The sequence below is a fragment of the Diaphorina citri genome, unplaced genomic scaffold, assembly GCF_000475195.1.
Source record: "Diaphorina citri unplaced genomic scaffold, Diaci psyllid genome assembly version 1.1 scaffold392, whole genome shotgun sequence".
Taxonomy (NCBI): domain Eukaryota; kingdom Metazoa; phylum Arthropoda; class Insecta; order Hemiptera; family Psyllidae; genus Diaphorina; species Diaphorina citri.
Window position 1 is genome coordinate 130530 of NW_007377827.1, and position 12892 is coordinate 143421.

General features: G+C 36.5%; 3 protein-coding genes and 1 long non-coding RNA gene across 4 annotated transcripts in view; 3 read left to right on the forward strand and 1 right to left on the reverse strand.

Annotated features, from left to right (window-relative positions):
* The window catches only part of LOC103508379 (CUE domain-containing protein 1-like), a 9815-nt gene extending 5532 nt beyond the window's left edge, over positions 1-4283 (reverse strand). Inside the window, exons 1-6 of the mRNA XM_026822989.1 lie at positions 4180-4283; positions 3841-4057; positions 3265-3362; positions 1453-1609; positions 664-772; positions 9-145 (exon numbers count right to left, since the gene is read on the reverse strand). Of these exons, the coding sequence (XP_026678790.1) occupies positions 9-145; positions 664-772; positions 1453-1609; positions 3265-3362; positions 3841-3969 (630 nt within the window). The 5' untranslated portion in view covers positions 3970-4057; positions 4180-4283. The remainder of the gene's footprint in view (positions 1-8; positions 146-663; positions 773-1452; positions 1610-3264; positions 3363-3840; positions 4058-4179) is intronic.
* Positions 4284-5152: 869 nt separating this feature from the next.
* Positions 5153-6731, forward strand: LOC113467063. The gene is made up of 2 exons (XR_003391268.1): positions 5153-5838; positions 6582-6731. It is a non-coding gene; the product is annotated as an uncharacterized LOC113467063 (long non-coding RNA).
* Positions 6732-7050: 319 nt separating this feature from the next.
* Positions 7051-7502, forward strand: LOC103508382 (RWD domain-containing protein 1-like). Its single transcript, XM_026823000.1, has 2 exons — positions 7051-7176; positions 7336-7502. Exons 1-2 carry the CDS (start codon positions 7056-7058, stop codon positions 7392-7394), a joined length of 180 nt encoding a protein of 59 aa, XP_026678801.1. The 5' UTR covers positions 7051-7055; the 3' UTR covers positions 7395-7502.
* Positions 7503-9637: 2135 nt separating this feature from the next.
* LOC113467060 lies at positions 9638-12757 on the forward strand. Its single transcript, XM_026822990.1, has 4 exons — positions 9638-9963; positions 10981-11158; positions 12468-12531; positions 12709-12757. The coding sequence occupies exons 1-4, from the start codon at positions 9913-9915 to the stop codon at positions 12755-12757; spliced, it is 342 nt and encodes a 113-aa protein (XP_026678791.1). The 5' UTR covers positions 9638-9912.
* The last annotated feature ends 135 nt before the right edge of the window (positions 12758-12892 follow it).

Genomic DNA, 12892 nt, shown 5'->3' on the forward strand with positions numbered 1-12892 from the left:
AAATCTGCAAAATCGGTCGAGCCGTTTTTTTCGTGAAAACAGTAGGTACGTGGCCAAAACTTACCTTTTCCCATGTGTTTGAGTTTCTCTTTGAAGTCTGTATCGTCATCCCCTGAACTTTTACCTGGGTGTCCGAACCCAACGTCTGAAATAAAAAATTAGAAAGAATTTTTAATCTAAATAAAATTCAACTAAAATAATAATAATAGTAATAAAAAAGGAGCAGCACGGAGCGGCGCGGCGCGAAGCGCCGATAGGTGACACGTTGAATCTCCATTGATCACTGAAATTAAGCAATGTTGAGTGTGGTTGATATCCGGACAGGTTAGCTTATCACTGAAGGGAGGGCAAAACCCACGTCACTGGAAAACTCAACAGTTAGAGAGTGACGTTAAATCAAATAAAGTAAGTACCAAATGCCTCCTGTATTTAATAACAGCCTAAAAAGGCTTTCTTCTTCTTCCTCGCCTTTTCCCATGTTGAGATGGGGTCGGCGTTTTTCGTCAGCCTCTCAATCAGCCCTAGGGTGATTGCTTTTGGCTATAATAATTTTACGAGTAAACTCAACCTTTGCAATTTTATTAGTAAGGGAAATTTCAGGCTGATATCCTCCCTGTTTAAAGTCCCCCAGCCAGACTATTTAGTAATACAGCCTATAATTACCTGAATTGAGTGAACTCAGGAACTCCTGATTTTTTCTGAGTTCGGACATAAACTCCTCGTTTTGCAGCAGAATAGCAAACCTCTCGTCTTCCAACTCCATGTCAGACATCTGAAAGAAAACAAAATGATAAATTTATTAGGCAACCTTCGTAGCCGAGGTTTGATTCCCGGCGGGGTCGAAGTTTTTTTCGGCTCCGTGCTTGAATAAATTTATCAGGCAACCTCCGTGGCGAGTGGGTATCACACTAGGCTTGCACACCAGAGGTCCCAGGTTGGATTCCCGGCGGGGTCGACTTTTTTCCGGCTCTGTGCTTGGAGTTCAAGGTGCACTGAGCCTCGTGAGGACAATTGAGAAGCTACTTTAATCGAGTAGCGACTAGTGATGGCATTACCAGTGTAAAGAGATTATTGAAACACGGAAATTAATTGCCAAGGAAGCGTTTAGTGAAGGATTTTTTACTCCACACACTTTACAATATTGGCCTGATTTAAAGTGAGAAATAGGGTAGGTACCTATTTCTCACTTTTAAACCAGGCAGGTACCTACCCTATTTCTTTAAAAGTAGGTACCTACCTATTTCTCTCTTTTAAATCAGGCCAATATTTTTTTTTTTTTTTTCTCTAACTCATTTTGCAGTTTACCTAACCCTTTCACCTTCAATTTAAAAATAATTTTATGTTATCTTGTACCTAGTTCCTGAGGCTACTACTTCAATTTTAAATAATTTTACCTTTTTTTCATACTTAAGTAGGTACATATCAATTATTTCAAAAATTGTTTTTTGTTACCTCAATGACTTCCAAATCCATTGTAGGGAACATGGTCTTGAAATCTTCCATGGCCTGATTGAACTCAATCTGTGTAGCATTCTGCTGAGCCACAGGCTGCAATGTGTTCATGATGTCTGGTTTATTCATAGTGTTGGAATTCAAATATTTGATATGACTGAGCACAAGCTTGCTTTAGACATGTTTACAAGGGGGATTTCCTTCTTCAAGACGAGTTCTGAAATTGAAAGATTTTTAGACTATTATTAAAAATATGTAGGGGACCATTTTAAATTGAACTTTTGGAGAGTTTCATCTTTGAAATGTTCAAGAAGACAAGTTGTACTACTTAGTACTTACATACTGTGAATTGCAGGGACATGATTGTTCTGATTACATCAAGACTAAACCAAAGGCACTCTTTTGAGAAATCCTATAGCCAAAAATTAATACCTACAACTTGTCTCACTTGTCTGGGCTCTTTTTTACTTTTTTCTGCACTTTTTATACTTTTTGAAATTTCATAAATTCAAAACTTCGCGGGATAGATAAGAAAAATATTTGTCAGCTGTTTTCAAAAGGTTTTTGCACACGATGTCACAAAGGCTGTGTTTCAAAAAGTGGGCTGTGTTCTGTGTTTATTTCAAAAAATGTGATTTTTTTGAAATGAAAAGTTGGAAGTTGGAAGAAGAAAGAACCTCTTTGAACTAAAAATGGGTCTAATTTTGTGACAATTGCGCATAAATTAAGCTAATTAATCAATATTCATCATTATTCGGACCTATTGAGACCTGGTAAGTCACTGGTTAAAATCTCACATCCATATTCCACCTTTTTTGCATGTTTGGATGTTTGTGATAACCTGATAACTCCTGAACTCCATGATTTCTAGGGCATTAATACCTCTGTCATACGATTCATCACCGACTCATGGAACAGAGTGTGTCATCAGTTCAAAGATTACAATCACAGACACAGCTCTCCACAGGTGAAATATTACAATTCTGAGAATGCCGAGAGTAATGACTCATTGAAACATTTTACACCGGTGGATTTGGAAGCTCTGTGGGGACGGCAACTTCATCAGAATTTGGTGCAGAGAACACCTCTGTCACATACATATTTATAAAAACCCAATGTTGTTTCCTTCTCTTTCAGGACATTGTCTATCAATTATAGTTAACCATTCCCCCCTGGGTGTTTTAATTCATCAAAATCATGGACTATCAAGAAGAGCAGTCAAATGAGATTGAGGCTCTTGACTCCATTTACTACGGAGATATGGAAATACTTGAGAAAGATCCACATGTATTTACAATCCCAATTCAGTCCGAATGTGTAGATGACGAGCATCAAATGAACTGCCTGTTGAGGTTTCAATACACACCGAAATACCCGGAGGAAATCCCAATCATTGAAATAGAAAACTGTGATAATATTGATGAGGATGTGGAACGGGAACTCAAAGAATATTTGCTCACTCAGGCCAATGAGAATTTAGGTAAGATACCTACAATTTTAGGCAATGGTTAGGGTTAGAGTTAAATAAAAGCAAATTAAATGAAACAAAAATAAACAGAATAAAGAGGTCACAAACTGAGGCAATAATATTTGAATCAACTAAGTTCACAATCCAAGAGCTTTATTTTATCTGAATTTAATGTCTAAACTCTCTAAACTCTAATGTTAGATACAAATAAAAAAAAAAAAAAACCTCTAGCAAAATTATACAAACAGAACTCAGATGGGGAATTTCAAGCTGGGGATTATAGGGATTTAAAATATTAAAGGGATGTAGGGAATAGGAGGTAGAGGATACACTAGACAACTTACTGTTCAGTACGTAATTTCTCATGTTCTGTATCCTTGGTAAGGGCAAGTAGTTGATCCACAGTAGCATCTACTGCACCTTTGTTAGCTCGTAGCACAGTCTGGTGGAAAGAGAGAAACAATCACTATATGAGAAATTAAGGAGTGTGCTAGCACTCCACATCACCAAGGCAAGAAAGTTTGACTGCACTACTAGAGATATTTTCATTATAAGTATTGAAGAGGTAACTGAGATATTTTCATTATAGGTATTGAAGAGGTAACTTATCAGTTTATCTCTTTCATTCAAGTAATCATAATAAAAAAGCATTTACTCCTCAAAATAATATGGTACATACTGCAATTCATGTTGCTCCTGAGATTTGAACCCTAGCCCTCCAGATTCTAAGTCCAACATTCTACTTTGAAGTTCCTGAAGCTGGTAGTTCCTGAACCTGGTACTTCAATTTAAAAATAATTTTATGTTATCTTGTACCTAGTTCCTGAGGCTTACTAGGTACTTCAATTTTAAATAATTTTACCTTTTTTTCATACTTAGTAGGTACATATCAATTATTTCAAAAATTGTTTTCTTGTTACCTCAATGACTTCCAAATCCATTGTAGGGAACATGGTCTTGAAATCTTCCATGGCCTGATTGAACTCAATCTGTGTAGCATTCTGCTGAGCCACAGGCTGCAATGTGTTCATGATGTCTGGTTTATTCATAGTGTTGGAATTCAAATATTTGATATGACTGAGCACAAGCTTGCTTTAGACATGTTTACAAGGGGGATTTCCTTCTTCAAGACGAGTTCTGAAATTGAAAGATTTTTAGACTATTATTAAAAATATGTAGGGGACCATTTTAAATTGAACTTTTGGAGAGTTTCATCTTTGAAATGTTCAAGAAGACAAGTTGTACTACTTAGTACTTACATACTGTGAATTGCAGGGACATGATTGTTCTGATTACATCAAGACTAAACCAAAGGCACTCTTTTGAGAAATCCTATAGCCAAAAATTAATACCTACAACTTGTTTTTTTTTTTTTTTTTTTTTTGATCTCGTCCCGAGTGGGAATTGAACCCGCGACCTAGCACATAAAAGGCAGTTGCACATACAAGGCAGGCATGCTACTCTCCAAGTTACCGGGGCTGGCTAAAACAGAGTTGAAGAATGGAATAACAGCCATAGTCTAACCAAGCAAGATGTTATTATTAATTTTTTTTCGATAAGGCGCTTTAACATGTTAATAAATGTCGTTCGTTTCGTTTGTTTTCCTACTTCCTACTATATTTTGCGGAAAAATCAAAAGGACTAATAATAAATAAAAGAAAAAAATGAACATAAAATAATGTTGATAATATTACCTTATCAATGGAATCCATCCCTGTGATACATTGCCATGAAACCTGCAGGTTTCTACAGCTATCACAAAACGAAGCCATTATTTACACATCTGTTAGAGGGGAACAAAATCAAACTATACATTGCCATGAAACCTGCAGGTTTCTACAGCTATCACAAAACGAAGCCATTATTTACACATCTGTTAGAGGGGAACAAAATCAAAACGAAAAATGAAGATATAAACTTGGAACAAAACAAAAATTAAAATAATAAAACAGGGAAACAGCAGAACTCAATGGTTAGGGTTAGAGTTAAATAATAGAAAATAAATGAAACAAAAATAAACAGAATAAAGAGCAAATAAATGTAATAAAAAATAAAATAGGTAATGGGTCACAAACTGAGGCAATAATATTTGAATCAACTAAGTTGACAATTTAAGAGCTTTATTTTATCTGAATTTAATGTCTAAACTCTCTAAACTCTAATGTTAGATACAAATAAAAAAAAAAAAAAAACCTCTAGCAAAATTATACAAACAGAACTCAGATGAATCTTTATTTATTTATTTATTTGATTACACGCTAAGCATCACGGCCATCTGGCTTGTCCCAAATTACTTATTTAATTTATTCACAATACCCATTTTACCTATATTTGTAATTCTGTATGTAGCTGTGTCTTTTTATAAACTTGTTAACATAAAATGAAATTTGTTTAAAACAATAAAATAAAACAACCTTTTATTATATTGCTACAGTCTGTCTAAATTGCCTGTAAGCCTGTTTGAAATTTTGTTAGGTGTTAGGTCCCTCTTTGTGATTTTTAGTCACCAACTGAGGTAACTTATTACTTTTAAAATCCAATCTCATTGCCGCCAACGTAGCCAAGGGACAACAATTATTGCGGCATTTTAGACAGACCTTTTTTAGTGGCACAAGGAAGGCAGGTGAACAATTTGGACAGCTCTAGATTCTAGAAGGCTAGAAGCGAGATTCGAGCATCGTGTGCAAAAGGCTTTTTCGCGAGCTTTCTCCAATCAGCTGATTTGACACATAAACAAAATTTCTCAAAACAAACAAGTCAAGTCAATTTTTTGGACTTTTGCTTTTCTTTTGGCTCCATTGACCGTTTCAAAAAGCTTTTGGCTGCTGTAATTCTTCAAATTTAGTTTCCTGACGTGATCTTATCTCAATAGATCTAGATCTTGGTGCTCCGCTCATTCTGATTCACAAGGAAGGCAGGTAAGACGGAAATCTCACACAATCTTCAAGTGTTTATCTCTGAGGTCAACGACTCCATTGTCTTTGTTTTGATAACAAAAGGCTTTATCAGTAAATTTTTACCTTAAACTTGATTAATTTGATTAGTCAACTTTGACGTGATAACCGTGGTTCAATGAAAGGTTGAAACTAATTGAATTTCAATGTGTTTCACTTGCCAAGCATCATTGCTTGGTCTGTAAATTGGCATAACATTCTCATGGCAGGCTCTAGACAGCTTGGCATCAGCAGCAGGCTGGTACACTAGTGGGGGAACATGTTTTTCTGTCGTTTCAGACAGTCAACTTTGACTTGATAACCGTGGTTCAATGAAAGGTTAAAACTAATTGAATTTCAATGTGTTTCATTTGCCAAGCATCATTGCTTGGTCTGTAAATTGGCTTAACATTCTCATGGCAGGCTCTAGACAGCTTGGCATCAGCAGCAGGCTGGTACACTAGTGGGGGAACATGTTTTTCTGTCGTTTCAGACAGTCAACTTTGACGTGATAACCGTGGTTCAATGAAAGGTTGAAACTAATTGAATTTCAATGTGTTTCATTTGCCAAGCATCATCGCTTGGTCTGTAAATTGACAAAACATTCTCATGGCAGGCTCTAGACAGCTTGGCATCAGCAGCAAGCTGGTACACTAGTGGGGGAACATGTTTTTCTGTCGTTTCAGAACATTGTTACAGTTGATTCCTTAATTTTCTATCCATCACAGAATGCAGTCTATGAACGGGAACAGGAAAAGTTTCTACAACAACAACTCTTCAAACAACATTCCAAGCAATAGCAACTATCCCGACAGTATGAACTCCTCGTCTTCTGGCTCTCCCCCGAGCAGCATTGACACATCTCTCTACACACAACACGAGGAACTCATCTTCAAACAACATTCCAAGCAATAGCAACTATCCCGACAGTATGAACTCCTCGTCTTCTGGCTCTCCCCCGAGCAGGTGCTTTATTTAGACTGTCGGCTTAGAACAAGTTGTTCCATTATAATAACAGTTTAATAGAGCACCTCTTTATTGTTATAATTTTGTTTGTAACTTAATTATAAAAAAAAGTAAGAAAAATATATACAAATTACATTAAGTAATTCTGTAAGAGTAGTATTTTTGTTGATTTTTTAAGAGTAGGTACTTCATGAAAAGCATGATCCATCCAATTTTGGTTTATTTCAGGCCGGGAAATGTTCATGCAGGACAAATCAATGAACGAGTCAGATCTCAAGTTTATCGAGGAGTCTGGTGATGGTGGGCTGGATGCTACGGAATCTGTTGAAGTCAATGAAACTCTCTTCCAAGATATGAATGATTTAGACCTGAGCGACAGTGATGATCCTGATTATGATCCTAATGATGATGACTGATCCAAACTTGACAGGGAATAGGAGGGAGGCTGAGAGATTTTTAAAGCCAGAAAAAGTGCAGGTAAATAATGTTGTGGCCATGTTAGTGTGCCAAATTCAAACGATTTAGACCTAAGTGACAGTGATGATCCTGATTATGATCCTAATGATGATGACTGATCCAAACTTGATGGGGAATAGGAGGGAGGCTGAGAGATTTTTAAAGCCAGAAAAAGTGCAGGTAAATAATGTTGTGGCCATGTTAGTGTGCCAAATTCAAATAGAAAATTTGTTTATTCATCCAGAGAGGAGAAGAAATTTCAACATGAAGACCTCAACTCTGGTCTTTAGTAGTGTGTCTTATAAACAAAAATTAAATAAAGGAGGGAGAGAAAGAATGTATAAGTGGGAGGTAGTGGTGTATTTTTTGTAAATATTTATTTTAACTTTATTTAAAAAAAAAAAAAAAAAAAAAAAAAAAAATGGAGACTGTTGGGGGAAAAAAAATTTTCCGGGGAAAATTTTTTTGTACTGAGTAAAGTTGTCTGGCAAATAAGCCCTGCTTCCAGTTGGTCCATTTTAATCAAGGTTCTACTATCTGTTATCAAAGATAATTTCATAAAATCTTGTCTACAGGGAAATATTTCTTTTTCCTCGAAATTACCTCAGGTTTTTATTCCCCACTTATTGTCATCCCCCCTATTATTTGCCATTTCCCCCTCTTATTTATTTTATTATTATTATTATTATACTATTATTCTTTTTTTTTTAATGTAAAGAAAGAAAACATCAGAAGCTTAGCCTGATTTTACCGTCATGTTTTGTGGGTGCTTTGCTAGGAAGTTGGTGGGTACATTATGCCAAATGTTCAATTCATTCATTTGTTTATCAATCTGATATGTATTCATTTATTTAACAGATGTTTGGGCGTAGTCACTGACTTTTAAAGAAACTTTCAGCCTCTGTCTACCTCTCAAACTACATCATAGCCTAGGTTCAAAAACGTACCCTACTCCGTGTGTTGTTATTGTTGCTATAAAATATGAAAAAAAATTGTCCCATTTTTCCACCGTTATTTTTTCCATTTATTCCAAGGTAAATAATAACATTGATTTCTACATTTCCACGGGGTTGAAAGCAAAGTAGGTCATATTTATTCTAACTTATAGAAAGGCAAAGAAAAGCACCTACAATATTACTTTTTTTTTGCGAGAAAGATTGTTCTTACTCCGACCTATTTCTCAGATCTCTTCACAAAGTTACAACGAAAAGCTACAAAGTTTTTGAAAAAAGTTCTTTCTTCTTCTTCTTCTTCTTCTTCTTCTTCTTCTTCTTCTTCTTCTTCTTCTTCTTCTTCTTCTTCTTCTGAGGCGTGTGTACTCTCATTTTGATATCTCTGAAGTTAATCTTGCGACCTTGACTTGTGAGAGGAAAGCCAAGTGCTTCATATTTTTATTTTTTTTTTGTTTCACTGTTCAAGTTGGGGATTTTTTATTTTTGGGTATATTTTTCTTTTTTGTTTTCTCCATTTTTCTCTCTCATTCCCTATTTTTACTTTTTATATATTTTTTATTTCTTTATATTTATTTTTATGTATTGTATTCCTATTTATATTTAATTTTTTTACTTATTTTTATCTCCTCCAGGGCTCAGAGTGTTTGCAGTGGACTTGTTTGCACAGTGTCTTTTGTATCCCTATCGCTTACTGTGTTATTTATTGTTCCCATTCAAACTTTGTATTTCCTTTTACTGTGGTGGCATGGAATACAAATTTTGGAAAAGAAAACCGTAGGAGGAAAATTGTAGGAGGAAAGTCCATTTTGGTACCAACTTTTTCTCCTATGAAGCTTTTCTGCAATTCTACCCCTTTTACTGCACTGCACTACACTACATAGGTACTATTCCCCCCCCCCCCCCCAGACCCCCTCAGAGTATAGAAATTTGAAATAAACACAAGTCCATTGCTTGCACCCTGTGTCATTTTATTTTTTCCCTGTGTACCTATACTTATATATATATAAAAAATCATATGAAATATATTTGATTTACCAATATTATTTTTGTACCTTGCAAATAAACGTTTTTCTTTTTTAAAAATACCTAGTCAGTTTTACTGTATTTACCAATATTGTTTTTTTTTTGTTTTTTTTTTTTTTTCCCTTAGGCGCTTTAACACTTGCGTGTCGTTCGCGCCGATCCCTTTCGGGTTAGATCTTAGTGTAAAGGCCTATGGCTTTCAGGTAGGACAAGGTTGAGTCAATGTTGATGGGCAGGAGAGTAAGTGTTGGACAGACAGAGGTTCACCACAGCTGCAGGATGGACGGGGAGTTTTATTGAATAGGAACTCATGTGCCAATATGCTATTTGTGTCACCACAGGTTAGCCTCGCGTTGGTAGTTAGTTAGTACTGTAGCTTTATATCTTCCTTTGAAAAAAAAGTAGTACTGTAGTGTGGTACTTTCAAGTCTTGACGTTCGTCCGCCTCCCGATACGCTTGATTCCGACGATTTTTGGAGACTGATTTTTACAGCCAGTTTCACTTTACTAACTTCAGTAACATTATACCCGCTCGGTGTTTTTCGTAAAAGGTTGCGGTACACCAATTTACCAAGGGACTATACAGTATCAGTTTCTGATTTTTACATGTTTTCTTGATTCGGTGTTCGACGTTCCGTCGGTTTTCTAATCAAAGGGCCCCATGTCCTTTTCACCTCAAGACTTTTGGCTGTTTCCTGACCTGAGTTCACCAGTAAGGATTATTTAGACTGCTAGACTTAAGTGAGCATTTTTTCCTCCCAATCAATATTGTCAAATAATTTAATGCCAGCCTAGTTAGCTTAGTTGGTAGTGCGTCTGCCTTGTAAGCGCTAGGCCGCGGGTTCGATTCCCGCCCGGGGCGGATTTTATCCTGATGGGATAATGTTCGTTCTCGGAACGGCTGGCTTTCTCCTATCCTGTCTTCCTTCTCTCCTCGATTTCGGGACGATAAGACCATAGCAGTTAAAGTTCCCTCTGTCAAACCTCTTAAAAAAAAAAAAAAAAAAAAAAAAAAAAAAAAAAAAAAAAAAAAACAAAAATAAAAAAAAATAGTAAAAATAATAATAATTTGGTTGCTAAACGACGGTAGACGGTATACTGACTGCAGTGACTGCTTTTTGACTAGCAGGATGACGAAGAAGAAGAGAAAAAGGAAGAAAAGAGCTACCGCAATTTCTTTACAAGAATTCATGACCCGTATCAAAATTAACGTCTCTCAGCGAAATGAGATTTTGAGTAGGCCCTTGTAATAGGTACCCAGGATCAGTGAGTCCCATAGTCCCATTAAAGTTTTATGGGGCACCAAAAATTGCCATAAAATCTAGTCAAGATATTTTCAAAATTATACCGAGTAGAAAAAAAGGTAGGTATCTAAGTAATCTAAGTACTTATCGTTGACCCTTGGCTTTGAGGGAAACATGGTTGTATGCCCTATCTAAAAATTAAGAGACAATAAAATAGGTACTCTATGTTAACCTACCTACCTACCTACCTACCTACCTACCTAGTGTTCTAAATTTCTTTTTATTATGTAGAAATTTCCAATACCTAAATTTTTTATATTTCTCTTTAGGAATTTGGAAGGCAGTTTTCTGCCTAGAAAATTATTATTATTTAGGTTAAATCCATTATTTATAGCGCCCTTTCTATTTTTTTCCCCTTGTTTTCCTTTTCACTTCTCTCTCACTCTCTCTTCTCTCTCTCTCTCTCGCTTTCTTCCCCCTCTCAGGTCCTAGGAGAAGAAATTGAAGGAGGAGAAAATGAAAGAAGAAGAGGTGAAGATCGGGAAGAGACAGAATTCGGAATGTATTCGGAGGTGAATCAGCTGATGGCGGCTTTTGAATATAACCTGAAGATAATCGGAGAGAGGGACGAAGAGATTGGCTATTTGGAAATGATTATCAAAGGTAATATAATCTTTTTTTCAACTAGATTTACTTAAATAAAAATCAATCAAATCTCAAATTCTCTGTGGCAAAGCGGAGCTTTTTCACAACCTATGTGGATATCACAACTTTACTAAGTGCCTCCTTTGCAATCGATTTCCATAATCTTTTTACACTGGTAATGCCGCCACTGATCGCTTCTCGAATCAAGTAGCTACTCAATTCTCCTCACGAGGCTGAGTGCACCCGAACTCCAAACACAGAGCCGAAAAAACCTCGGCCCCGGCGGAAATCGAACCCGGACCTCCTGCGTGCAAGCCTAGTGTGATACCCACTCGGCCAAGAAGGTTGCTTCTACTCCCTTTAACTTGTTTTATCGCTGTTTCTTTTATTTTTTGCAGAACAAGACGCCATTATTTTGAACCAGCGAACCTGAGAGTAATGACTCATTGAAACATTTTACACCGGTGGATTTGGAAGCTCTGTGGGGACGGCAACTTCATCAGAATTTGGTGCAGAGAACGAGAGTAATGACTCATTGAAACATTTTACGCCGGTGGATTTGGAAGCTCTGTGGGGACGGCAACTTCATCAGAATTTGGTGCAGAGAAACTCGCAACCTTTTTGAATAACCAGGTGCACCTAACAATATGACATGCAAAATGAATTTATTCTTGAATCGTTCGGACCAGTGGACCATTTATATCACCTGACTTTTTCACAATGACATTTTCAAATTTTGGACCCTAAGTAGGCCAAAAGAAGACATCCATGTAGGTATATACATTCCCATATGCTCATACCTATACTCTTGTCCAAATAGCTATAAATTCTTGATAGCTAGAGTATGCTATTAAATTTTAAAACCGTTTGGCTGAATTACACAAGACCAGTAGCTGTACTGCAAATTGGTTATGTGTAAGACAGCCATTATAGTATGCTTTTTGTAACTTTTGGAATATCATTTTCACTTTAACTCCCAAAAATATGGGCTGAAGGATGAAAGTGGTGTGTTCCAAGTTACAAATTACAGACAATAGGTACTATATTAAGCATTAGTAGAAACTTGATTATCCAAATATTCAGGTATTATCTGGGTATAGAATCACCAGCAGCTCAGTTGATCCTTTGTTACAGTTCCTTCTGGGTATAGAATCACCAGCAGCTCAGTTGATCCTTTGTTACAGTTCCTTCTATCCAACTTCTTCAAAGAGAAAACCTTGATCCTTTGACCTCCTGCGTGCAAGCCTAGTGTGATACCCACTCGGCTAAGGAGGTTGCTTCTACTCCCATTAACTTGTTTTATCGCTGTTTCTTTTATTTTTTGCAGAACAAGACGCCATTATTTTGAAGCAGCGAACCCACTACGAAACTTATCTGGACCAAATTCTCAGGTAGGTACATGAATGGCATAGGCACGATCAGTGATAAAACAAGATGGCATACCTAGCAAAAAACTTTACTAGGTAGGTACATACAGTAGGTACCTACTTTCTGCTCAAAAATATCGCTCATTTTGTATGAACGCCTGGTAATAGGAACTAATTATGCAATGTGCCAAACATGGAAAGATCCTTTGGTGTCAAAAATGATAGCGATAGGTTCGTTATTGCTAAGTGAAACCTTCTCTTTCAGGAAATTGTCTATCAATTATAGTTAACCATTCCCCCTGGGTAGTTTAATTCATCAAAATCATGGACTATCAAGAAGAGCAGTCAAATGAGATTGAGGCTCTTGACTCCATTTACTACGGAG

What these genes read in the sequence shown, in the direction of transcription:
- LOC103508382 (XM_026823000.1), top strand. Translation starts at nt 7,056, where the DNA reads ATGTTCATGCAGGACAAATCAATGAACGAGTCAGATCTCAAGTTTATC. An exon ending in AACTCTCTTCCAAGATATGA is followed by an intron (nt 7,177 to 7,335) that starts ATGATTTAGACC and finishes TGCCAAATTCAA; the next exon opens with ACGATTTAGACCTAAGTGAC.
- LOC113467060 (XM_026822990.1), top strand. Translation starts at nt 9,913, where the DNA reads ATGTCCTTTTCACCTCAAGACTTTTGGCTGTTTCCTGACCTGAGTTCA. An exon ending in TTTGGAAATGATTATCAAAG is followed by an intron (nt 11,159 to 12,467) that starts GTAATATAATCT and finishes TATTTTTTGCAG; the next exon opens with AACAAGACGCCATTATTTTG. An exon ending in TATCTGGACCAAATTCTCAG is followed by an intron (nt 12,532 to 12,708) that starts GTAGGTACATGA and finishes AAACATGGAAAG; the next exon opens with ATCCTTTGGTGTCAAAAATG.